The sequence below is a fragment of the Poecilia reticulata genome, chromosome 3, assembly GCF_904066995.2.
Source record: "Poecilia reticulata chromosome 3, P_reticulata-male-v2, whole genome shotgun sequence".
Taxonomy (NCBI): domain Eukaryota; kingdom Metazoa; phylum Chordata; class Actinopteri; order Cyprinodontiformes; family Poeciliidae; genus Poecilia; species Poecilia reticulata.
In genome coordinates, this window is record NC_088832.1 from 32,565,530 (window position 1) to 32,592,790 (window position 27,261).

Sequence of the window (27,261 nt, forward strand, 5' to 3'; positions counted from 1 at the left end):
TTGAATTATAACGGGAGCCTGATCGTAAAGTGGGACCCATTTCTGCAGCTATTTTAGAAAGTGTCGTACTTCATTTCTTTATCCTAAACCACTGAGGCTAAAATATTCCACTTATTATGCTTTAAATTATAGATTAAGCTATAACTCACCTCCCTCTCCATTTCTGAGAAAATTACAGGTCGTTTCCCCTTTAAAATATTTGTTTGGGGCTCATTGACGTGGTTCCAGAGCAGACAGAGGAGGAGGAGGAGGAGGAGGGAGGAAGATGCTTCAGAATGACACAGATGTTCGCAGACGGCGTACTCCCTCTGCAGTGAACTGGGTTTTTTTCCAACATGCCAGCAGACAAACTGACGCAGGAGCTGAGCTTTCTGGAGTCTGACAGCAAACACTGACTCACACGCTCTGGATTATTCTGCAGAATTAAAAAAACAGACACAGGTAAGCTGCTCTCAGCTCTGACGCAGAGCTTTTGTCTATTCTGCCTTCAGATGAACTTTGTGGCGTTTATGTAGGTTGTTGTGGTATTTGGGTCAGAATCAGACCAGACCTCCGCCTGCCTTTCAGCACCAAGGACAGAAGCTGCTGCGCACTTTAAAAACCAGACGCCTCGCTGCGTTTAACCGGGACTCATTAATGTGCAAATTTATTTCTGCTTCAGTGAGATTAGAGATAAAAAAAATAAAAAAAACTTCATGGACTTCTCAGGTGAAAAACGTTTTAAAACCAGGAAAAAGTGCTCATCTAAAATCTGTTTTATGGTGTGTAAAAAATCTAAAATATTTCCATGTTGCACGGTCTAGAAATCTGGATATTTACAAAAACAAACCAGGTTTATTTTCTCTATGAGAAGCTGAATGGTTGCAGTAAAACATCACTGCAAAAACACAAAATCTCACAAATTCTTGTCTAGTTTCTAGTGCAAATATTTTAGAAATAACCTTTCCTTAAAATATAAGAGCTAGTTTAAAGTAAATAATTCCTTAGTATTCATGAAAAAGTTCTAGTTCCACCTGCAGATAATTTAATTTATAACATGGGAAAATGTCTAGTTATAAAATAATCTTCCAGTGGAACTAGAACTTTTTCAATATTAAGGAATTATTAACTTAAAAAAATGTATATATTTTGCTGAAAAGTTGCTTCTTAGTTGGTTTTGTCTTATTTCAAGTGGACTGAGATATTTGCACAACTAGAGCAAAAATACTTACGATTTTGTTTTCGCTTTAATTTGATTAAATAGAATCTGCACGCTGCATTTCTTACGTATTGCTGTTTCTATCATTCTGCCAACACCTACTAGCAAATTAAACATCTTTCAAAGGCCTTGCTGTGTATTTTTGTGTTTTCTAGTTGATGTAGTTCCTCTGTTGTGTTGTCTATCCCCTGATCTATTCCAGATGCCTCTTGTTTCCCCTGATTATCTCCTGTGTATTTAATCCCGCCTGCTGTGTTCCCCGCTTCCTGACTGATGGACCAAGCAGTCAAAAGAGAGCCATGCACAGGTTTAAATTAAAAAAGAATTGCTTTTTATTTAACCCAAAACAAAACCTTTGGTAAATAATGAAAAATGACAAAGTTGGGCCCATAAAAGAGGTCAAAGTAACAGAATTCAACTCAGACTGACTCAAACAAACAGACCTGTCTACACGAGACAAGGGGGAAACTTAAATACTGGCTGATCAGGCCACATAGAAGACACAAAGGGGAGAAGACACAAAAACTTAACTGAAGCTAACATAGGAAAATCCTATTTCCCTCTTGATGATGAGTAATGGTGTAGAAGACTGTGCGTCTAACTTGCGCTAATTTCAGAATTCTCATCAGTTGAATCTTCCTCGGTCAGACGGACTTTTAACAAATGGTATGAACCAATCTGTAGTCTCAGGTTTGCTCCACCTCTTTGTTCTCCTGAAGGACTGGACAGCACTGAGGTAACTCAAAAAACAAACAAAGGTTAAATCAAGCAAAACATAACAGTGTAAACTAAAATGTGCGCATATTCTAAAATACAGTGCCTTCTAAACAAAAAACAGTTATTCTGTAAATTAAATCCCAGATTTAAAAAAACAAAATATAAGTGTGGTGAAATTGACTAAACTATTGTGTGATTGCGTGTTACATTTGTGTGGTTGTAACCACAGCCATCACACTGACGGATCCTTGTCGTGAGTCTTTTGTCGTGAGTCTTTTGTCTTGAGTCTTTTGTCGTGAGTCTTTTGTCTTGAGTCTTTCGTCATGTCATTGTTCCTCGCTGCCTTTTCGCCGTCTCATGCCGTTCCAGTGTCTGAGCTTCCTTGCCTCACTGCTCACCTGTGCTGCCTGGATTTCTGTTCACTTTTTGCCATCATCATTGAAACCATCATTTTTTCACTACAACCGCGTCTATCCTCACCATGACCAAACCTCCACTTGTTCTACTATTCATGACATTTACTTTGTGAATTTCTGAGCAAAACATCTGGTCTTAAGAACTGAATCAAACCTTCTAAAGTCATTAATGTCAAAGAGGCGTTATTGTGTAAAATTCAAATTTTTTATGTTTTTTGTACTTCCATTTGGGTTTCTACTGCTTCTAAAAACAAACCAAGCACTTAAAAAAAACTATCCAGAAACCATTAACCATCCAGAAACCACTTGCTGCATTTTTGTTGGTTGTGCAGGAAGCTCTACTTCTACTTTTCCAAGATATATGGTTGTATAATTCTGTTTGCAGCCATTTTCACATGCGAGTGTAAACGTTGAGTTCAGGGGCGTGGCCAGCAGCTGTTTATGGGGATTTAAAGCGACAGGACGCCCTAAAACAAAGCATTAAAACTGATCAGACTAAAGTCTAATTATCCAAGAGTGATTTTGTGCAAAAAATTTAATGAACATGTTTTGTTTTTAATATTTCTGATCCATAGAAGTTTATTATGCCTTATTCCTTTAACTTGTGCTACCTCACCTTTTATTCCAGTCAGATGTCTCTTACTGGGGAATGATGAACCAGTCTCAATTATTCTCTGCTGATTTACAGGAGCAGAAATGGCAGCAGCAGACATCCTCCCCTTTGCTCTGTGGATCATCACATTCCTCTCGTCCGTCCTCTGCTGCCCTGAGTCTTGTACTTGCTCAGATAAATACGAGCGCCACTATGCTGAATGCTCCTACAGAGACTTAGCCAAAGTCCCAGAGGGTTTGCCTCCCAACGTGACGACCGTGAGTCTCTCTGCCAACCTGATCGCCATGATCCCACTCGGCAGCTTCGATAACGTCACCCAGGTGACCTCCCTGTGGATGGCCCGAAACGACATCTCCTCCATCGAGGAAGGGAGCCTCGTACCTTTGGTTCATCTTCGTAACTTCGACATTAGCCACAATAAGATGGCGGACTTCCCCTGGGGGGATTTGCTGAACCTGACGGCTCTGGAGTTGCTGAAGATGAACCACAACGAGTTGGCCCACCTGCCCAGAGACGCCTTCGCCAACCTCAAAAACCTGAGGTCACTCAGACTTAACAACAACAGGTTCGTGACCATAGCTGAGGGGACATTTGACAGCTTGGTGTCTTTGTCGCATTTGCAGATTTTTAACAATCCTTTTGTGTGCACCTGCACCTTGGACTGGCTCAGAGACTGGATCTCCACAACCATCGTCTCAGTTTCGGATCAGAGCTTGATCACTTGCGCATCTCCCAAGGAACTTAAAGGTGAAATCATTTCAAAACTGCCAGAGTCCAAGTGTACAAGCCCAAATGTCACAATACTGACTGAACCGCATGTTATCGACATGGTTTTCCATGAGAACTCTGAATTAATTTTGACTTGTGAGTTCAAGGGAAACCCAAGACCTCTGATGGTGTGGAATATTTCCAGCAAAGGCCAAAAACATGAGGTGGTTCTGTCTGTCACTGAGGATGACTCTGCAGAATCTAATGAAGGGTCTGACTCATTAAAAGTGTTTAACAATGGCACACTTCTCATTTCAAGCCTGAGACAAGAGGATGGTGGGGACTACAGCTGCTCTGCAACAAATGCGTTTGGCAGAGCTGAAGATTCAGTGTCTGTTAAGGTGATTGCAAGTCCAAAACCAACACCAATCAAAGTGATGACCACAGTGCTCACTTCCACTCAAACCAACCCAACAGTTCACCCACAAACCAAGAGAAAATCAGTCTTTGGTTCTCTAAATCTTCCGGATTTAGAAAGAAAAGACCCTACAATCCCTCCAACTGCTCACATCAATCCTAAATTTTATGAAGACACAACAAGATACCTGGTTCGTTCAAGCAAATGTGGCTTAACTGCGAACACAAAGAACATCTCCGGCCACATCCTGAACGCAAGCCTGGACGATGTAAAGCAGTACACCTTTGACTTTGGTGTCATTGCACTTGGAGTGTCAGAAACCGAGGCAATGGTGCGACTCAATCCTCTACTTATACCCCAAGACAGGAGCCCCAGCCAAGCCAAGAGCTTCCAGAGTGACAGCGAGGAAAACTCCGGCTTTCCGGATGTCCTGGAAAACTTCCAATCAAGCGGTTTGTATCTTTGCATCGCTACCGACAGCAAACACTCCGCTGTTCAGTGGTCGCAGATCAAGGAAGGTGTCAACACCTACCTGTTCAGTGGCTTACGACCCAGCACAAACTACTCCCTGTGTCTGACCTACAGAGGGGAGGACTGTGAAGTCCAGGTGCTGTTTGCCACCAGACGGAGGGTACCGAACCTCCTCATCATCATCTCCGTCAGCATCTGCCTGCTCACCGTGTCCACCGTGCCTCTGCTTGGCGCAACGTGCTTCCACCTGGTCTACAAGTACCGCAGTAAGACCTACCGTCTGATCCTGAAGGCCAAAGACCAGTACCACCTGGAGAGGAACCTGAGCATGCACGCTCCCATCAGAGAGTCTCAGAGGAAGATAAACGAGTACGAAGTGGAGACAGAGAGCGTAGACGACGGGGAGAAGGAGGCAGACACAGAGGAAAGCATCGTCACCGAGTCTTTCAATTGCAAGGGAAACGTAGATGACTGTGAGATGGGATCCGAGTACAGCGACAGGCTGCCTTTGGGGGCTGAAGCCGTCAATATTACCAGCAACTACAGATATCCTGATGACTAATCCGCAAACATATTCTGACCCAAATCAGTCTTATTTCTCATTGGTTTGGTTTATTTTAAGCCCCAAAGAAGTTCTGCTCTCCTTCACATTGATCTGACATGGATGAAGGTAGATTTGCTTTAAAACAGAACCAAAGCTGCTAATGTCTGTAGCAGAACTTGAGCTAGACCCAAACGTCTGAGTGAAAATGGGCCCAAACCTGGGATGCAAATGGTTGATAAATGAGTTATTAGAATCTAATTTGTTTCAATCGATTAACTAATGACGTCCGATTAAACCTTTTTTAAGCGTTGTAGTTTGGCCACCGATACCGAAATAAAGATGGTCGCGCAGGTATCCCAGAACGGGAAAGAGAAACGGTCCAAACAGAGTCCGGTATGCGGTTCTGTTTTGAAATATAAACACTCAACAATAGAGTTGATTCTGCTGATGACGGAGCAGCATCAACCAATTTGCTACGAAGGCGAGGAGGATCTGATGACATAAACGTGAAGGAATAATGCAGAAAAACTGCAACATGATAGAAAAAGTCATGATGCCAATAAGCATGGTTTATGTTGAGGGTTGTCTAAGTTTAATACTGTAAGACAGTGTTTCTCAACTCTGGTCCTCACCGCCCGCCCTGCTCTGTGCCTCTATTCCAGAACAGCTGATTAAAATGATTGCATGACCATCAGGTACTGCAGAAGCCTGTTAATCACCCAGAGATACAATTCAGGTGTGTGGCAGAAGGGAAAATACCTAAAACACGCAGGACAGGGGGGCGGTGGGGACCACGGTTCAGAAACACTGCTGTAAGAGAACCACAATTCTCTATTTATTCAGTCAGTATTTAACACAGCTGATACAAAAATAGTTCAAATATAGCGATGTGCTTCTTTTTTTTTTTAAGTTCAGCATATTATGAAAAATTTAGCCGGTCGGCCATCTTGAACTCATTATTTAAAAATTTGCATTCCTAGACCAAAATAAACAAACGGTATGATTTTCAAGATAAATGTTGCACCACAGAATCAAAGCAGTCAATGTCTGTCTTTTTGTTTTTTAATTGATTTGACCAAAATGCTGAAGCCGCTTTTATGTCTGATGAGAAATGATGCAGCCAGAATATCAACAAAGACTCAACAACTTTTGAGATCATTTCACTGTCGTCTGTAGAAACACTGAAAATCTGCCTCATTTTCTGCTTTTTTAATGCATTCTGTGTTTTTATGTATATCATGAAAAAAATACACTGTCTCTTTAAATGTAACATCTTTATAACATTATTGTGATTTTTTTTGTTGTGATTTTTGTCTCATTAGGGACGCAGCCAAATCTCAGAAACCTAAATTCTGTTGCTTTAAAGGTAATCTGTTTGTCCTGTTTTAATGTCAGGATGCTCTGTGAAAATAAACAAAAAAACTGTAAACTTGTTGTTGGTAGAAATGTGTTCAAACACTTCAGTATTATCTAATTATGTGTTCTGGGTCCTCTGCTGTTTTAGAGGCCCTGCATGCTGCCTGTCTTCAATGTTCTCCACTCAAAATTCAACTTTATTTCTGTGCCTCTTGTCTGTTTAACCCAAGTGATAAAGGAAGTTGTCCGTTTTCATAAATTCCCATTTAACCATCCATGTGCCTCAATAAAATGTAAAAAGTGGGATAACTAACAGTTGTTCAACTGTTTTTATTGAAATCTGTGGCTGTTTTTTTTTTTTTGCAAATGCTGGAGAATAAACTATATTAAGACAAAACTTTATATTTCTGTGGGCTATTTTGTGAGATTTGTACGTAAGAAAGATTAAAATATTACGTTAGTTTAACAAACAAAACAGAATTTGAATGATTTTAGTTCAGAGGCAAACAAAGATGGTCAAACTTAAAAAAAAATCTTGATAGTCTGCAAATCATCAGGGAACTGAGCACTAATGAGAGTCCAGCTGCTGTAAGCTGTTAGCGTACGATCGACCCCTCTCTGCTGACACAGATGCTAATATTGATTAGCACCGTCAGCCCGGCTGTGGTGAACATCAATATGGAGTTAAAAACTAGCCTCTCAGAGCAGTTAGAGGCACAAAACGTGATCCAGCTGAAGATAAATTTCAGGTTCAGCTTGCTGTTAATCATTTGTCTGTTTGCAGAATTCACATTTTGCACGTTTTTGCACTTCCATTGTGGTCTCTGCTGCTTCTAAAAACAACCCAAGTGCTTGAAAAAGAAAGAAAGAAAAACAACCAGACATTTGTTTTGGCATTTGGAAAATGGGCCGTTTCAAAAACTTCCTGCTGCACCGTTACCTAGCAACCTCAGCCATGTTCAGCCTGGTTACCTAGTAACCTCAACCACGTCCAGTCCGGTAACCTAGCAACCCAAGCTGAGCTCCAGCATGTTTGGACTGTTGACTTACAACAAAACACACAACTTGCTGCATCTTGTTGGTTGTGTAGGAGGCTCTACTTTTGCTTTTCAAAGACGTACGGTTATAGAATTGTAAATGTTGAGTTAGACCGCAGCTTATCTGTATATAAAGTGACAAAAGTCCCTAAAACAGCCCATTCTGACTAAAATCTCATTACCCAAGAATGATTCTGTGGAGAAATTGTAAAGAACATGTTTTGTATAGACCACAGACCAATAACCTGTTCAAAGAAGCATAACGGGTCACATTTAAATGTGCTGACATTTTAAATGACTGGCAGATGTGGATTCACTGCCTTGCCACGATTACGTGCCCCTGTTTCCAGAACAGATGTCCTCAACTGTCCCCTGGGGGAAAACCAGAAACTGCCTCAGCATTGCAGCCATTTCTCTCTCCCTGTTTCAACTTCACAGAGTACAAACCTGATTGATGCTCTTCTAGCCAAACGAGTGGAAGGAGGAGAGAGAAACCAGCTCCAGGTAACTTTGAGGTTAATGGTGTCTTCACTTTAAACTCAATTTAATTGGGGCAAAATGTTACATTTTCCGATGGTGTAGCCAGCTTTCACACAGCACTGAGTCTAACCAAACAAACCTATTTACCTCAGCAACCCCTCATCTTTTACCAGTAAAAGATGCAAGTTTATTTTGCAGTGAAATAAACTTTAAACACTTACTTTCTTTTTTGAAAGCAAATTCCTTCTTCACAAATGTCAATAAAAATGGAGAAGCACCAGAGTTTAGGGGATGTTGAATTTCTCTTTTGTCCATGGAAAAAGACCACGAGCTATTTCTCCTGCTAGCGTGTTTGTTTTGGTTCCATTTACCCAGAATGCCTTGCGCCATCGTCTGCTTCCTGCTTTTAGCGTGATCTCCCATCCGTTTGGCGTTAACGTTTGCATTCGGTTCGTTTCAATCTGACAAAGGTTCACATTTGAGTTCGGTTACGAACAAATCGGACTTTCTAGGAAAACGAGCCAGAGTTTGTTGACATATCTGTGAATATTAAATCCACATTTATTAACTCTGTATGAGTTAATACTAATCAAAGGAAACTAAATGGAAATGAATGAAGAACAAAATGCAAGAATAAACTAAGAAACTAAAGTAAATACAGAGGAATAAACTGGTATGGCAAGACCTTTCGAGCAATAATTAATACAGAGACTGTATGGCAAGAATAAACAGACACTATTCCCACATAAAAGGTAAAATAATGTTGAAGTGTCATGGGTTTGTTGAGACCACATCTAGTACTGAGAATAAATATATCTTACAGACCATAACAGTAAAGAACTGATCACTTATTTATGTTTTTAATTAGATTTGATATATTTATTTCTTCAATATTATTTTTCATGTCAGTGTTAATGTCATGAGGCTGATGACTCCATGACACTTTCAATTTGACTCATTAGGATTTGATTTAGAACCAGATTTGTTCTTTGTAATTTCTGTCCAGTAAAACTATTAATCTATAAATCAATAGACAGGTCTATATAAAGATATAATCCATGTTTCTGTCTCATATTTGTACGGCATTAAAAGGATCTGGAACTTTTGTTTTTCCACTGAAAGCTCTGGTTTGCACAATAAATGCCATGTGGGTGAAGTTTAATGGATGATACTCTGATGTCCTATTCTCCTGAAGGCAGCACAGAGCTGCACCACCAGAAACTGAAACACTGAAGAGAAGAAGAGCTATGATTAATGTAGTTACAGTTCTATCCATGTTTTAATGTTGCAGAGCTCAGTCGATTGCAAATAGTTCAAAGTTTAAAATGGCATGTTGTTCATCTTTTATCTGGTCATTTTGTGGAATATTTAACAATTAGAAAATGGCAAAGAATAAGAATATTTTTTCCGCTCTGATTGGCTGCTGTTACCAATTTTAACTTGAATGTTTGTTGCATTTTTCATAGACGCCTGTGAAAATAATTTCTATTCCCATAACTTTTTTATTCTCTGGGAAATTATTTTTGATGGTAAATACAGAAACAAGCATAAAAATCAAAACATCTACAATAGTGATGGTAATATTAATGATAAAATAATGGTTAGTGCAAAGTAGCCTACAAATTCTTTGTTGGGGGCAGTGAGGGACCTGGATAAGGGCTGGGGGGGCGCTGGGCTGAAAAAGGTTGAGAAACACTGAGCTAGTTGGTAATGTTGCATGTTCTAAATTACTTGCTAAAACTTTGACTGAAAGGCTCTTATTTAATATTGAGGGATTTTTGCCTGTAAGGCAAACCTTTAGGGCACAGACATTTTACATTTTGTTTTGAGTTGAAATGCACTGAAGTCTTATTTAAGTTTGAATGTTTAGCTTGTTAATTGTATTGTTAGAAGCAATTGTTTGCACTATTCAAAGACACTTTTTATTAAACTGTGGCAATAGCAACGCTATAGTAAATTTCTATCATCACTATAAGTTTCAGGCTCAGGAATTTTTTTTACTTTAAGCCCTGTAAACATTCAAATTAAATATTTAGTTCCTAAACTAAATATTTAGTTCCAAATTAAATGTTTAGTACGGAAAATAAATATTTTTATTGAGTTGGAAATTAAATACTAAGTTAGAAAAATAAATATTTATTTGTGAACTAAATATTTAGCTTGTAAGTAAAATATTTAGCTTCAAATTAAATATTATAGTTTGAAAATTAAATGTTTAGTTTGAAAATTTTATGTTTTGTTGGAAAATAAATATTTAGTTTAGAATGAAATATTTAGTTTAAGAACTAAATATTAAATTGAGCTCTAAATTAAATACTTATTTGATAACTAAACATTTAATTTAGTGAATTAAATGTTTAATTTTGAACTCTGATATCGGTAAAATGTCTATCTTGGTGAAAATATACCTGAAAATGATCCCAGCCATACTTTTTTCTTTATGACAGGTTAAATAAACCAAACTCTTGCTGTTCATTTTTGACTGTGTAACTTTGCAAACTGTTGCACATGCTAGCGCTCTCATTCAGTTTTATCTTGACTCGACGCGGCCTCAGAGGACGCGGTGGCCTCGGCTTCCGCCTTTTCCGGCTCCTTCTTGGAGCTGCGGCTGGGCGTGCCGTTCGGGACGCTCTCGGACGTCTGCAGGGTCTGGAAGTGTTTCCTGGAGCCCAGCAGGGACGGGTTGTTCACCAGCGTGTACAGCAGCTGCCAGCGAGTGCGTATCCTCCGACCGCTGGCCGCCTTGTTGGGTCGGTTCTCCGGGGCTCCTGAAAGCACCAAGGAGGAGCCGATCAGGTCAAAACGTTCTGACGTACAGTTAGGATATTTAATTGAAGAGTTTTCATTACTTTATAGACTTTTTCTCTGGCATATTAGTGCAAAATAGCTCCTCATTTATTTCATTGTGCAGATTTGATAGGCAACTATGGTGGCAAAAGGCCAAAAGCTGCAAAAACACATGAATATTGGATTGAATAACACCAATACAATAGAAAAATACTGCAAAAAAAATGATACAATCACAAAAATGCAAGCTAAGAACTACAACTAAACAACAGAAGCAGAATAATTAGCAGAATAAAGATGCAATTTTAACTGAAGAATATTTTTAAATTACAAGAAAATTGTTTCAATAAGAAAAAAGCTTCTAGTGCGAGTGGTTCTTTCTTCGAAATAGACAATTCTAATTTCATAAAGTAAAGTTATACCTTCATCATATGAAGTTTAACTACATAAAATAAAGTCATACTTATTTTATGTAGTATAACTTCATAATGTTTTACTTCATAAATTTGTGAAGTATAACTTTAGCTCCAAATTAAATATTAATTTCATAAGTAAATATTAGGTCCCAAATAAACAAAGAAATACAGATTTTGTTGTGAAGGAGTTTTTATAAAATTACTTCATTCTCCTGATGGTATGGCTTTTATTCTCACTTTGTTTTGATTTTACTATCATATGATTGTATTCTCATATTATAACAACTGATTTATTGAAATATTACAATTATAAAACAATAAAGATTTTAGTTTGACCCTAATATTTTGTTGTAGAGTTCACCTGAATCCTAAATAAATAGAAACTGTAAATAATGTTTGTCAAACAAGATGGCCGCCTTAGGCATGATGACATCACTCTGAACAACTAAAATCCAAGGAGAAAAATCAGTGGGGAAAAAAATCCAGATTTTCCAAATCTTCCATTAGTCGTTTGTAGCTCAGCGTCTTCCTACCTTCTTCTGCATCTCGTGTTTTCTGTCCTCTGCCGACCTCAACCATCACGTCCAGCAGGAGTCCGCAGAACGCCTTCAGCACCGGGTGGGACTGACTCACCTCCACCTTCAGGAACTGGGTGTAGTACCTGTAGGCTGGGTGGCGACAAAAAAACCAAAAACCTCCAGATCAAAGCTTTAAAAAATCCAAATATTAGAGTTTGAATGCGTTTACCTGGGTCGTAGGACTCTGCGGTGCGATGGAGGAGACTGATGTCAATCCGACCGAAGTGGACGATGTTGAACAAGGCGGTTATCACAATTCTCCAAATACCGACAATCAGACCCACGACGACGTTCACCACAAACAGCAGGTAGGTCAGGAGGAAGAGGCTCTCTCTGAAATTCACCAAAACATTTATTTTTTCAGTTCATTTGTTCATAGTTTTTTTTAAATGAGGAAATTCAAAAATCGGTGGCAAATGTTTTGTTGAAATTTTTTTTTTGCTAATTGTGCAACATTGTTTTGAATCTTACTGAAAAAATTAGCAGAATTTAAAATTTGGAAACAGTTTCGCTAAATATTTTTGCTAAAACCAGAGGTGGGGACTCGAGTCACATGACTTGGACTCGAGTCGTTAAAATCAGACTTGAAAAAATACTCAAAGACTCGGACTTGACTTTCATGCCATTGACTTGGAACTTGACTCGACTTGAAGCTGTTCACTTGAAAAGACTTGATATTTTTTACTCAGTCTTAAAATTTAAAACACATTATTTATAAAGTGGCGTCATTAATTAATTTCACTCATTCCGTATCAACGTGCGCAGACCGTCCCTCTGTTTCTCCTGTGTGCGTAGCTGCAGCTCAACCAATCAAATTAACAGGATTTGGACATTTAAAAAAAACGCGGTGACGCTGCAGAGCTCAGGGAACGAAAGACGAAATAACGGCTCGAATATGCTTCCGCGAGTAATTTCTTTTGGCTACGTAGGTTATGAACTTTCGAATAAAAAACGAACTGCAACTTGTAAAACACGCAAGAAGAGAATATCGCATGGAGATGCCACGACTTTGTCCAACTTTGTCCTGCATTTGAAGCTTCACAAAGACGGTAGGTGGCGCTTTTCTTTTGCTGTAAGATAGTTGACTTTAGCTAACTTCGTGTTAGCATGTGTACTCCGGGTTAAATTGGTGATGATTTACCATAAATCCGGTCATTCAAATGCCTCCACAAATAATGTGCGCCGTGTTATTAGCTCAGGAAGCCGGTGGATAGTGAGCGGGGCTCCGGAACAGAAAGCAGATTCTGGACCTGAACTCAGGGAACAGAGTCTCTCTGTCCATCATGATGATGAGCCGGTCCAGACATAGATCTATGTCATAGATCAAAGAACATGTGAGGTTCTAAATGCTTGCATCTCAAAACGGGAGTTTATGTTCAAGCAGCTCTGAGTGTAGTGTTTGTGGTGTGTTTTTCGAGTACATTTTAAGAATGGCAGAAATCACTGCCACATTATTTTTTCCCCTGACTTTCGGTGCAGGGTATTTAATAACCACAGGAGTGAGGAAAGTTTTTAATAAACTCCTCCCTTCTGTAGCCTTTGATATCGGCAGTTACAAAGACGAGATGGAATACGATGAGTTTGACTCGTATCTTTTCCGTCCTTCCCCGGCTGGGGAAGTTTGCCGTGCTGACATCAGCGCCGTTAAAAAGGCGTTGGAAGTCTCAAATGACCCCCCCCAAAAAAGATGGACTTTATTATTATGACACAACCGGCTACTGTGTGAGTCTTCAGACGGATCCGTCTGAAGACTCATTTCTAACGGATCTGTCAGAAGACTTTACTCTAGGAGAGTCCGATGTTGAAGAAAGTGATTCCTCTGATACCTCTGGTCTCTATAGCGATGTAAAGGTGACTAAGACTTCTGCCCCAATTAAGGTGGCATCACATGATGGACCAGAGTTGGATCACACTAAAAATTCTTGCTGTCCACTTTGTTGAAATTCTTAAGAAGAGGTCCAACTTCCCTCTCCCCAGCCACTTGTACCACGTCCTCTGGGGGAATCCCAAGGTGTTCACAGGCCTGTGAACACCTTGGCCATCCCCCCTCCCCCCACCCATCCCCCCTTCCCTATGGGTGGGGGGATGGCCCCACCCATGGGGGGATGGCCCCACCCATAGGGGAGGGGCCATTCCCCCACCCATAGGGGAGGGGCCATCCCCCCACCCATCCCCCCTCCCCTCATTGATCAGGATTTCTATTCTCAACAGTTGGTAGCAGAGGACAGGTTTGTGTTGACACACAAGCAGAGATTGGACTGGCCGTTCAGGTGCAGACTTTCAGAAACAATACTCTTGTGTAGGGCCCACACGGTTTCTCTAAATTTCAGCTATCAGCCGTTGTTCATAGGAGTAGTTTTAGGTGTGAAGGAATAAAGTAGTTTTAGGTGTGAAGGTTGTTGACTGGCTCGGTCTGGGAGTCGCCATAACCCTATTTTGCTTAGCTGTCCACAGGTTCAAATTTAAACTTAATGAAACTTGAGAAATTATAACAGTTATTATAATTTAATATTGTTATTATTGCTAGTTTTTTAATAATAACAATGGTACTAATAATATCCCCACAAAAAAAATTATATTCAGTCCATTACAGTTTTATGTTTTTATGGTTTGATGCTTATTTTGCGATTATTAATAAGTGATCAACGTGGTAGATTAGCTACCACTGCTATTAGCTCATTAAACACCTGCTGTACTGATGATGTTAGAGTTGGTGTTTAACTCGCCTTTTATTTTCTAACTGAACTGAAACAGAATTCCACACCACATCTACATGTTTAGGTTGTCAAAGTCAAGCTAGCATAACTGAACAACTTCCCTCTCCCTCCATATTTTTTTCTTAATTAACTTTTTCCTGACCTGTTTATCTAGTGATAGTGTAGCAAAGCACTGCATCCCTTTCTCTTTTATTAGGCGTACATTTAAAATTTAGTATGCTATATTGACAATTTTACATATTTTATATGTTTGGTAAAATACCAAGTTATTTTGTCCTCTAACTTTAAATAAGCATTTTGATGAATGAATTTCAGGATTATAATAGTTGCCAGGCTACAAGCACAATTAATTTTGTTATAGATCCAGATACACACTTCACATTAGGACAAATGGATTAATTATTCTTCTACAGAAATGAATAATTAATCCCAGGACTTCAGTCAAAACATCTAGAGCTGCATATTTTCCTGGGTAATTTACAATTTTTAAAATCAAATTTAATTTAACTCTGTATTAAGCCTATTTATTATATATAATATCTGGATTCATGGGCGGCGCCAGGCAGTGGCGCAAAAAGTGGGTATGCAGCGTATGCAACGCATAGGGGCGCAGCGCAGCACATAAACCCAGTCTGGAGGGGGCGGCACGCCAATGATGTTTTCCCATACACTTCAGCACGACTTGCGCTCCTTCACCTCGCGCACATAATGAGGTAAATGTAGCGAGTTTTACCCTTCACATATCGTCGCCACAGGGGTGTAGGGGGGAGCGAGTGAGCGTCGCTCCTTCAACCTGACGTTCCTATTACGTTCCTTTTGCTCATACCATACTGTCACAACATAATGACAGTTTTAATAAATATGTGAAAAAAATTACATACTGCAACTTTAATTTCACTCAGGAGAGGATGGGTCAGGAGGGACGTGAGTTAGAGCTGCTGCTGACTGACTCATCTGTTTCTAAGTGTGGTAAAAGGTACAAGGGACAAGTTAAATATATGAGTATGTTGGTAATTGTTTTCCTTAATTCATTAAATGCTGGTGAAAAGGAGGCAAACAGTAGTCTATTGCTAAGCTAATTATGCTAAATGGTTGATAATCTCACACAGTCTACTCACCTCTCTCGGAGAAAAACTGGGTTATAAATTGACACTTTGCCTTTTTCTCTCTCTCTTTTATTATTATCATCTTTTTTTGAAAACCTAACTTATTTTTCTAGGCAGCATAGTAACTGCCACAGTCGTTCTTGTCTTCCACTGACTGCTGCTGACAAGGGTGTAGGAACGAATTTATCATTGGGGGGGCACATATCAGAAACCTGACAGATCCGTAAATAGCTTGAGCAGACATGTCTAACAATGGTGTCATCAATGCGTTAATCTAATCTGACCCCTTGTAATGCATAATCTAAGGCGTTACTACTACCAATCCAATGGTCCGATTAAAGTTAGGTATCCAAGTTACTGTGTGTTGTCAATTAGTCATTTCTTTAGTAAACACATATTGTTGCTTTCTTCTTTTTCGATGACGTTTCATGTGTAAAACCAGCAACACAAAAGTAAACGATGGAGGGAAAAGAGATGCCCATTTTCTTTCTGATGGATTTTTCATTGAGTAATCAAGTTATTTTTTCAAAGTAATCATGCCATCCCTGATAATAAATTAACTACACTTTATGTCATATGTGTGTAGGCCTGTCACAATAACAAATTTTGATGGACAAAAAATTGTTCCAGACGTTATTGTGATAAATGATAATATTGCTGTTTTGAGACCATTTTTAAGTAATACAATGGTAATGGAAAAATGATAATGCAAGAACCATTGGTGGGAAGTAACGAAGTACTACGTTACTGTACTTAAGTACATTTTTATCTGGACTTTCTACTTCACTGCATTTCTACAAAATTGTTGCGTTACTCGTTACATCCAAGTTGCATTGTAAAATAGATGGATGGATGGATGGATGGATGACCTTTCTTATGTATTTTCTAAATTTAGACAGGAAGTAATGTGGGTCAGTCCACTTTCTATAAGTGCAGGGCCTGGTCAGTGGTGGGAAGTAACGAAGTACAAGTAACGAACGAAGTACTTGAAAGTACAAGTACTTCATGAGACAAATGTGTGATTTAAATGTTTAAAAAAGTTTTTTAAGCAAAACTCAGTAGGCTTTTCTAATGGTGACATACATTAACAATTAAATATTTGCTTTTGTTTTTTTCTTTTTTCTGCAGTTCCACGTTAAAGTTTGATGCAGCTCTGCTTTCCTGAATGGACCATCTTCATCTCTACTGCTAGTGCAGCAAACAGACAGCTCTTTGTTTTATAGATTACAGTCCACTAAAAGGTTGCATTGTGCCCTTGTTTATATTTTTATTAGTGTAATTCACAGTGATGGGAAGTACTTCGTTACTGTACGTAAGTAAATTTTTCGTGTATCTGTACTTTACTTAAGTAGATTTAATAATGGGTACTTTCTACTTTTACTCCACTACATTTTACAGTAAGTATCTGTACTTTCTACTTCACTACATTTCTACAAAACTGTCGCGTTACTCGTTACATCCAAGTCGCGTTGCTCTTTTTGTCCGTTAAAATGTGAAGTTCAGGGATTTAAGGTGGCGCCGTAAAATCCAAGCAGTAACGTGACTTAGTGTCTGTTGTCACCCATCGGCTCCACCTTTACTCGCACGCGGAGCTCCAGACATGCGCAGTGGTTTCCTCTAATTGGAAGGAGCTGTCTGTCTAATGTCAGTAATATAATAGCGCTGCATAAATTGATATAGCGACATGTAAAATCAGCAGCGCTTCGCTTTCACAGATGGTGGGGACTTCGTCCAACTTTTAGCGTCACTTGGAAAGAAAGCTTAAAGAAAGGTAAGATCTGTGGACGGGATGCTAGCTATGCTAGCTGTACAGAGACACATGTTGCACCTGCGATGAAAAAAAGTTTGTCACTTATGTGCTGAATTAGTGTGGAGGTGTTGACTGAGGTGTCGCAAATATGGGACACCGCTGTGACCAAAGTCTGCAATATAGTGATATAACATTCAGGAATGATCCGATTCTTCTGGACGGATCTTTATTGATTAAATTTATTTCAGCTCTAAGTATTTAATATCTATTTTTTTATGGGAATGTGGATCTTTCAGATCAATTTGAGAAGCAATTTTGATAGGTAAAACTTAATTTTTTTGTGTCACGTAGTGCGGGGTGCTGGTCTGGTCTTGGTCTTGGGTAGGTGGTCTTGACTACAACTCTGCTACGTGGCTCATCGGTTGCATGTCCCCCCTCCCCCACACCTTTCTGTTGGATTTCTTTAAAAAAATAAATGCCACTAGTGGCAAAAAAAGTGATGTTCGTGCTATGTTAGGACAGGAGACCAGATGTTTCCATCCCTGAAATTATGATGCATAGAATCACATATCTAAGTCTAAACTATGTTACAGAGTAAACACAATAAAAACATCCTTCATCTGTGGCATTGTTCAATAAAATGGCACATTTCTAATGTATTAAACTTAAATACGATCGGTTCACTTAATGATATTATATTGGCGATTCAGCAAGTACTTTTACTTTTAATACTTCAGTATTTTTAAAAGCTAGTACTTTTTTACTTTTACATAAGTACAAATGTTAATGTGGTAGTTTTACTTTTACTTAAGTACAAATGTTAATGTGGTAGTTTTACTTTTACTTGAGTATATTTTTGTCTATGTATTTGTACTTTTACTTAAGTACAGACCAAATACAGTGACTGTCCCAAATAAATTTTGTGTTTAGAATATCTGGCCCATATTTACGGAGGACTGAAACTAACATACTTAGAAATAAAAGCAGAAAAATAAATGCACCAGACCTTCCTGAGTTTACTTGTGATAACTTCATATATACTTATTTCATTTTTTTAAAACTTTTTTTAATTGAATACCAAGTTTAACAGAATTGCGCAATAAAGAAAAATGATTTTTATACTTTGTGTTCAGCTGCACATGTTCTATCATTTGAGGTAAGTACAGATTTTAAAAAGAACAAATGGTCTATTATTTGAATTTTATGCATAATTGCAAAGTATAAAAAAATAAATAAAAACGACTCGAAATGACTTGAAATTACAGGTTCCTGACTTGAGACTCGACTTGAGGACAGAGACTTGAGACTTATTTAGACTTGCAACACAGTGACTTGGTCACACCTCTGGCTAAAACTGCAAAATTGTTTTGAATCCTCCCGAGAAAACTGGTACAACATATTTTTGAATGAATAAAATTCAAAAATATGTGGAAAAATTGGACTAAATTAATAATTTTGAGAGAAAACAAACCCAAGTGAGATTCCTCGAGTCGCCATTCTCAGACAGTTTATTAAATATCTAAATGCTCTCCCAGGTTTAGCACTTGAAAACATATAGTTGAATAAATGCTATTTATTTAATAAGGTTTTCTTATAATAACCAATATTATTTTTTAGCAGTTTATCAGCTTTCATATGTTTATTTTTATCCAACTGCTTTTTCTTTGCAAATAATGCCTTATTTCTAAGTAAATCTCATAATATGAGTCTTTATGTGTACAAATACAAACCTGTTTTTTAAATCTCTTGTTCCAGAATCCGTTTTGACAAAGAAAAACTGAGCAGTCACATGTTGAAGCACTGTAGTCAGAATGACTGTCACCCAAACCGGCCTGAAAAATCACCAGAATGAAAAACGGATCAGTAAATTTATCTTCTGATCCAGTTTAGTTTAAAATGGAAAGATCTTAGTGATGCACACTCACCATGATTTCCCAGCAACTTCAAAAACGATAATGTTGCGGCCATAAAAAACAGGGATGATGATTAAAAACACCAGAAATAAGAAGCAGATGAAAAACACAAGGGTCTGGATAGCCATTCCTGCCAACACGACAGAAATTAAAATCAATTTCAATTTTCAGAAACACATTGCAATATGTCACTTTTATTTTGGACACAGTTGTGAAGGAGTAGAACTAATTTGCATAGAAACCCATTAATAATTAAAAACTGCTGAACTAAGCAAAGCTGGTTGCTACCAATGCAGCTGCACTTTGTGTTGAACAGAATACATACATATAAACATGATTTTATTTACTAAATGTGAAATAATTTAATTCAAAGTACAGCTAAAACATTAACAGATGCAAGTTAAGGAAGCTAACATTGCTAGCATTGATGCTAATAGCGCTAGCCGTTCATATCGCTAGCAGAAGTGCACAATAACATTAGCATAAAACCATAAAAAGAAGTTTAGAGTGTCTAGGAAAAGGTAAATAAACCAACATGAATTAAACAATATATTTTTATATTTCCTACATTCATTTAAGCTTGAGGACGTTGTTTATTGTTGTTGACATGTTGTTGTTTAAGGTTAAACGGATTATGTGCCAGAATTATGCTTCAATAAGTTAAAATATGTTCTGTTTTCCTAATTTATTTGATAATATTTAATAATCACCGAGGCAAACGATCGCAGCTTGATATCCGGTTAAACCCATCCAGCAGAAAACTCCAGATCTGGACGGACTGATGGTCTTCTGGGTGTTGTAGTTCTTATACGCGTCTCCTTTATACAATCCTTTCAGGTTCGATCTGAAATTAAGTTAAAGATTAATAAGTTTAAGATATGAACCTATGGCACGTTATGAGCTGAAAATGTTTCCAAAGAGAAATATTTTTCTACCTGTGAAGAACCATGGACCTCATTAGCATTACGAGACTGATCAAACAAGACAGCGTCATGGCACAGAGGTAGCACACTGTTACAGAGAGAAACAAAACAAAACTCTTCTTTTAAAACCTAGACTTAGAAGTTTTTTGAAAATACAAAAAAAAATTATAATTTTTTTTCCCCAACCTTCCAGCAACCAGGTGTAGAAAGTCACGATTCTGACGACCTCCATCCTGTCGTCGGACAGAACGATCCCAAATCCCAGCAACAGGAAGGCAATGTTTTCATCTATTCCTGCGCGGACGATGTGTAGAGTTGGAACCACCAGGACAACCAACAGCAGCGCAGTCTGTGAAGAGAGAAACACAAACACTTCCTCATATGTTCACCAACTAAACAGGCAGAAAGGTTAAATCATAGAGGCGTACGTGATAGATGGCCACGCAGGTAACAAAGGACAACACAGCCAGCTTCACTGGGAACTGGAACACTGGAGGCAAAACAGAAAATTATTATTGGATCTTACAGATTTTATTTAACCCCATAAAACTTTATCAGTGTGAATAATCTCACCTTTTTCAGGTAAATAAATGTAACTCTTTGGCACCTCCAGTATTCTCTCCACCAGTGATGGTTTGTCTGTTTCCGAAGAGCTGCTGTACATTATTAACATTTAGTATTTCCACTGAAAAACACAAAATCTCACCAGTGTTTTTGGTCTAGTTTCTAATGCAAATATCACAGTAAGGAGGACCAATGCTGACATAATTAAAAATAAAATCAGAAATGCATTTATTTTTGTTATTTTGGAGATTAATACCTCTGATCTATTTTATAGATTCTTTACACAAACAAAAATGTGTGTATGAGGAAAAGGAGAAACAATTTTTTGTATGAAAAAAAAAAAGCATATTTCTGCTTTTATTTTTAATTATGTCAGTTTTGGTCCTCCATATATTACACTTGTAATAAGAAAAATTACAACTTTCCAGCAAAATATAGGAGCTTATTTTAGGTAAATAATTCCTTTATCTTCATGAAAAATTACCAGCTATAAATGAAATAATCTCCGAGTGGAACATTTTTCCAATATTACAAGTTATTATGTTTTGTTCCACTTCATCAGAATTAAGGAATTATTATTAATCCTGCTGAAAAGTTAATTGTAAGTTAGTTTAGTCTTTTTTTCAAGTGTACCAAGATACCAGAAGCAGGAACTAGACAAAAAAATATGTAAAAAGTTTTTATCATGAAATAAATTTGAAGCCATTTATTTAAATATATTTTAAACTGCGAAAACTTAAAATCTTTATGATATAGTGGGACATCATGCAACCAAAATACTGAACATTTAAACTTTTGTGTTTTCTAGAGATGTTTTATTAAACCCATCAAACTAAGTCTCAGTTTTTTCTCCACTCACCAAACGGCTGAAGACTTTTTCTTGAGGAGTAACTTGACGTAGTCGGTGTAGTAGCTGCTGTCAAGATCCTACAAGCAAGACCAATTTGTTGTGACATCAGTTCTTCTGATCAATATTTGTATTCTTTTTTTATATTCTTTCTTCCTTACTTTGCAGCAGCAATTATCTAACAGACAGTGTTCAAACTGATGTGGTTTCACACATTTATAGTAAGTAAAATCCTGTATTTCTCATCTTTGCAAGAAAAGCTTAATTACTAGTAAACTTGAATCCTCACCTCGTCTGTCTTTGGTCCTTTCACAAACAGCACAGGAAACTGAACACAGAGATACGCCAGGCAGGCCAGCTGGGGCAGACTGGCAAGGAGGGCGTAGTACTTATAGATCTGCAAAATTAAAAGAAACAAAAATATTTCTAACTAAATATTCACCACAAATTATTTTCAAGGCTACGGAAAAAGATGAAGGCCACACATTTTTTTAAAAATCTGAAAATTTTTTCTCAGAATTTGGACTTTATCTTACAAAATAAAAAAAAATCTGCGTCCTGAAATTAAAGTCAAAATGCTCAGAAAACAGAATTTAGAGAAAATGTCAGAATTTCTTTTTATTCAGTGGCGCTAATCATCTTCTGAAGTACGACGGCGTATTAGGGAAGAAAAATAAAGATGAGTAAAGTTCTGCTAAAGACTTCTGAATTTTTTTTTTTTAGTTGTGAAAAGTTGAAAATTTCCTAGAAAAAAACTCGAGTTTTAAGATAAATTTAGGAATTTGTGAGAAAAAAAACACAGAAACTTCTGGAGTTTCAAAAGACGAAAAAGTTCCCTTTTTAAAACTTTAAAATGTTGATGTTTATTTTTCTTTAGAAAATTTCTGAGAATAATCTAAAAATATCTAAATATTTTCAAAAAATTACTCTTCCTTTTTTATGTACAATGGCCCCAATATGCTGTTGAAGAACAGAGTGGTGTTTGATGCAAAATGCACTTTATTGTCATAAGTGACATAATCTGCCAGTAGAACTAGGACTTCTTCAATATTGAGGAATTATTATTGAAACAAGCTCTTTTATGCTGCTGAAAGTAGGTGTGCGCAGATATTTTCACTAAAAACTAGACCAATATTAATTGGTAATATTTTGTTTTTGCAGTGCATAGGACCCTCCTAAACATGAGGGTTGTGTATTATGGGTTGCTTCACCTCTGGTGTCTTTGGACAGTCAAACTTCTGCCATACCAGGACCCCAAAGTGAGTGAAGGACAGCAGCGCCCCAAACACGTAGCCCGCGTTGCGCTGCAGCGTGCCGCAGACCAGCAGAGGATAGTACAGGACCGGATAGTAGAAGATGGCAATTATCTTCATGTACTCTGCAAAAAAAATGTCATTGAGTTCCACCTTGTGTGATTTAAATGATTAAAAGTTTAGTTTCTGTCTGATATATGACGACACCTTTGATGTTAGCCGGCGTGTCTTTGATGAAGGGCAGCGGATCCGGGGCGATCATCAGCATGGCCAGCTTACTGAAGACCAGACCAAACACAGCCATGACCAGGCCCTTCTGCTGGGTCTGGTCCAGGAAGTTGGCTGGACTAAAGCAAAAACATGCACAGAACTGTTACACAATCTTAACTTTGAAAAACAGATAATTTATTCCATATGTTCTTATATTCACCTGAAGATGCTGGATGAGCCTCGTGCGAACCCCTGGCACAGTTTGCTTTTCCGGGTGAGAGCTGCCATGATTAGCATCATCACAAACTAAAGGCAAAGAGGAAAACATGCCACATTATTGCGATATAAAAACTGTATTTAATTCCACATCATGCGCTGGAATAAAGAGATTTATTTGCAAATAAAAATCTGAAAAATATGGCTTCGATAGTTCGTTTTGCCTACAAAGTTCTGGCTCGTATGGGGAGGTGTGAACCGCTCCAAAAGCAGGAAGTGAGTAAATACAACCAAAACAAACATGTCAACTTTGCGCTAGCATTAGAAATAGCGATTTTTTTTTAAATATCAAAGACAAAAGAAAAATCCTACAATCACTAATTTGACGCTGCTACGTTTTTGTTTACATTTTGTGAAGAAGGAAGTTGTGTTCCGTGTCGTCTTCTGAGGTTTTCCTTCAGTGGTTCTTGGTGCAGCGCCCCCACAGACCAGGGGGGGAACAGGTTTTTAAATTAGATTGAATCATTTCACTGAGAGCAATGAGAAAGAGAACCGCAGCAGCTGAAAATGTAAGAAATGCTGCAGCTTTGATCCCATATCGAACCGAGTCTACCGGACTATCAGATCGTTGTTCAGTGGGTAGGCAATCGTTTTGCCCATCTTTGAAGATATTTGTTGATTTCTAATGGGTTTTCTTCTGTCATTTATTGAGCTTCATCTATTTCCCAGTTTCCTCCATGTTTCAGGGCTGGAACCGTGTTTGGTATTAGGTTTCCTCTTTAGCATTTTGTATTTAATCAAATATTTCAATTCTAGTCTCATTCAACCAGATCACCTTCCTCCAAATGTCTGTGAGATATTTAATGCTTTCATAACCTAATCCTATTTTAAACTTCTCCAAAACCGTCTTCCTGTCTGATGTGTTTATTGGTCTCCATGATGTTTGCTCATTATTGCTCTCTCAAACCTCTGAGGCCTTTACTGAGCAGCCAATTAGGCAATTCCTGAAGGTAACAGTGCAAACATTTGTTTTTGTTGTAACAGGGTAAAGGTTGCTTAATACAAAGGTATGCTGTGCTTTTTAGACTCTTATTTGTGCATAATTTCATATCACTGTCCTTCAACTTCACGGTTATGCACTAATTTGTGGCTGTATGACAAATAATGAGCCTTGACTGAAAGAGAAAGTTTGTTTGGAGAAAAAACTATCTTTTCAGGCCACAGTGTCTCATTATGACTGAAGAGTGGAAAAAGTCCTTCTGCAGAAGTTTACATCAATTACTGAGAAAAAAACAAGGTCAGGCCTGTAGAACAAAACGTTATCTGACCGAGTTTTTAAATGATTCACTTGTAAACAAATGCAATCAAAGAACAAGAATCATTATAAACTAAAAGGTTTGACTCACAAAGTTTTACAGCAAAAATGTTGTTAGGGCTGAAACGATTGTCAAATTAATCGTGATCAACTAATTTAACGATCGATTAATTGCTAACAGGAGCGTACAGAATCAAAACAAAAGCCAATTCCTGTAAGAACAAGACACTCATAATAACAATTAAGAGAAAAACTATTAAAAAATAAATACAATTTGAATTTAAGATGGAAAACAAACTCTTAAAGTTGTATGTTCAAAATGATGTAAGTACCACTGAAATGATTAATCGGATTAATCACGATCAACTAATTTAATGATTGATTAATTGCTAACAGAACTAATTGCTGCAAAAACATAATCAGACTTTAAGCCAAAATATATGCATGTTGCATTTAAGATTATAAAAAAAAATCCTAAAGTTTTACATCCAAAATGATGTAACAAGGGCTGAAACAGTTAATCAGATTAATCATGATTAACTAATTTTGCCAATTATTCATTGCTTAACTCAAACTATAACAATCAAATCAGTGTTACACTGTTTTGATGTTGATTCAAGCAGAAAGGATGAGCTTTTTATATGTTAGAGGCATTCTTTGCTATAAATGATAAAGCGTTCACTAAAACAATGCTGTTGTTACATTTTAGACAATAAATGTTTATTTTCTTCTTTAATTTTTTAAAAATTTATTTCTAATATTGCTTTGCAAAGTTATGAATAAAAAATCAGCCATTTTTTATCTGATTAATCAATTAATCGTCACAACGATAGATTAATCGATAACTAAAATAATCATTAATTGAATTTCCAGTTAAAAGAGTTTAGCTAAACCTTTCTACATCAGCTCAAATATCATAAAATTGCAGCTTTACATTAATTAGCGGTTTCTGTCCAGTTCCCCTGAACTTGTACTAATGTTTCTTGCACGTACTTACAGATATTGACAGGATGCATATGTGGAAGTATTTCTCATCTGCAGTCGGGTCACAAGGTAAAATGACTCTGAGAGAAAAGGGGGGGATTACATTATAAACAGCAAATGTCTGAAAATATTAACTGTGCCTCAAAGTTTTCCTCCTCACTCCTTCGGGGGTTTGGTCGGCTCCGGGTTGGAGTACCAGTCGGCGTAGTCGTAGTAGGAATACTGAAAAGGCTCGACCTCCGGCTTGCTCTGGTTCATCTCGGTTGTTTGACTGGAACCAAACAGGAGAAGAGTGGAAAACGAAGATTTTTCCCCTTCAGGGAGAAAAAACCCTGCTGGTGGTGAAACGTGCCTGAGAAATGTTTGGCTTGTGCGCCCGGATACAGCCCAGTGCGACTAAGAGATCAATGCAACAGATTAACAGCAGGAAGAAAAGGAGGGCAAAACAAGTAGGATTTGAATGAACAGAAACAGAGAGAAGGAGGAGAAAAATTATTTTCATTTGTTTTCTCTGAAAATAGTCACTTGAGCTAAAAACTGATTATTTTAAAGTGCAAAATAACACATTTTAGCTTTAGGACAAAACTTTCTACTTGGAAAAATACAATGAAACTACTTGTCACTTTTAAAACAAACTATATATTTCTAAACTCTTCCTGTTTTGGGTTGGTTGGGATTAAAAAATGTATGTCAAATTACTAAATGTCAGAATAATGAAGGTATTTTTTATTTATTCCTCTTTCAAAAATAATTATTTCAGTAATCGATTATTCTGTTGATTATTCTCATCACTAATCAAATAAAAAAATTACACATTTTGTAGAATTTTCATACAATTTTAACCTTTTCATACAATTTTATAAATACAGTAAAAGAAAAAACTAATAATTCAATTCCTTTTTAAAATAAAAATAAACATTTTATTGCCTAAAATGGAATAATGCAGGATTCTTTTACTGAATTTGAAACAGGTTTTGGGAAAAACATATTAATCTTTTTTATCTGTTTTGTACAGATAAAAATCGATAACTAAAATATCGATTTTAGTTATCGATATAACTAAAATGGAAACAACCCTCCAACATACCCTCCAAATATGTTGGAGGGCTTTTTCAGCTAAATACCTCTTTTCCAACTGTATACTGTCGTTAACGATTAATTCATTACTGAAGTAGCTGACCATTATTTTAACAATCGATTTATCAAGATTTATCACAAATAATCATTTCCACTCTATTTAAATGTGAAGATTATTTTTTTTTACATCCTTTAAAAGCTGATATTGTTGTTTTAAAACCTCTTGTGGGTGATTTATGCTTGTGTTTAAAGGCAACAACTCAAATACACTCTTTCTATTCGTCATTAAAGACCGCTCCAAATACAGAAACTACAGCGCAGGGCATTCTGGGTAAATACAACCAGAACAAACGGGTTAGGCTAGCGCGGCGCTAGCGGGAGAAATGACTCGTTGTCTTTCACCAAAGAAAAAAAAAAGAAATCCCACAACTGCTAAAATCTGATGCCACCCCGTTTGTGTTTACATTTCCTGTAGAAGAAAGTTTTTGCTCTGTGTCTTCTTCATTGGTCGTTTCCTTCAGTGATTCTTGGTGCAGCGCCCCCAGAGGCGAGAAGGGGAACGACTGTGTCCGGGTACCTAACATTACCAGTAATTTCAGAGATTAATGGATCAGTTTAACTGATCCGTGTATATCGATGAATAAATA

General features: G+C 37.5%; 1 protein-coding gene, 1 long non-coding RNA gene and 1 pseudogene across 4 annotated transcripts; 2 read left to right on the forward strand and 1 right to left on the reverse strand.

The window, feature by feature from the left end:
- Positions 1-235: 235 nt before the first annotated feature.
- LOC103462918 (immunoglobulin superfamily containing leucine-rich repeat protein 2 pseudogene) lies at positions 236-6,843 on the forward strand (annotated as a pseudogene). Its single transcript, XR_014087015.1, has 2 exons — positions 236-441; positions 3,020-6,843. The product of XR_014087015.1 is annotated as an immunoglobulin superfamily containing leucine-rich repeat protein 2 pseudogene (transcript).
- Positions 6,844-8,485: 1,642 nt separating this feature from the next.
- LOC103463018 (receptor for retinol uptake stra6-like) lies at positions 8,486-25,943 on the reverse strand. Of its 2 annotated transcripts, none has more exons than XM_081605480.1 (17): positions 25,698-25,943; positions 25,551-25,617; positions 23,243-23,328; positions 23,020-23,159; positions 22,771-22,937; positions 21,849-21,956; positions 21,572-21,639; positions 20,722-20,801; positions 20,577-20,638; positions 20,335-20,497; positions 20,161-20,236; positions 19,936-20,069; positions 19,238-19,355; positions 19,043-19,144; positions 11,909-12,072; positions 11,695-11,829; positions 8,486-10,726 (listed from the first exon to the last, which is right to left on the reverse strand). In XM_081605480.1, exons 1-17 carry the CDS (start codon positions 25,793-25,795, stop codon positions 10,479-10,481), a joined length of 2,016 nt encoding a protein of 671 aa, XP_081461606.1. In that variant the 5' UTR covers positions 25,796-25,943; the 3' UTR covers positions 8,486-10,478. The 2 variants fall into 2 exon arrangements, with proteins under 2 accessions (XP_081461606.1, XP_081461605.1); XM_081605479.1 differs by having other exon boundaries at positions 20,722-20,804.
- On the forward strand, positions 12,698-16,806 carry LOC145551171 (uncharacterized). Its single transcript, XR_014087016.1, has 2 exons — positions 12,698-12,788; positions 16,691-16,806. It is a non-coding gene; the product is annotated as an uncharacterized LOC145551171 (long non-coding RNA).
- Positions 25,944-27,261: the final 1,318 nt, after the last annotated feature.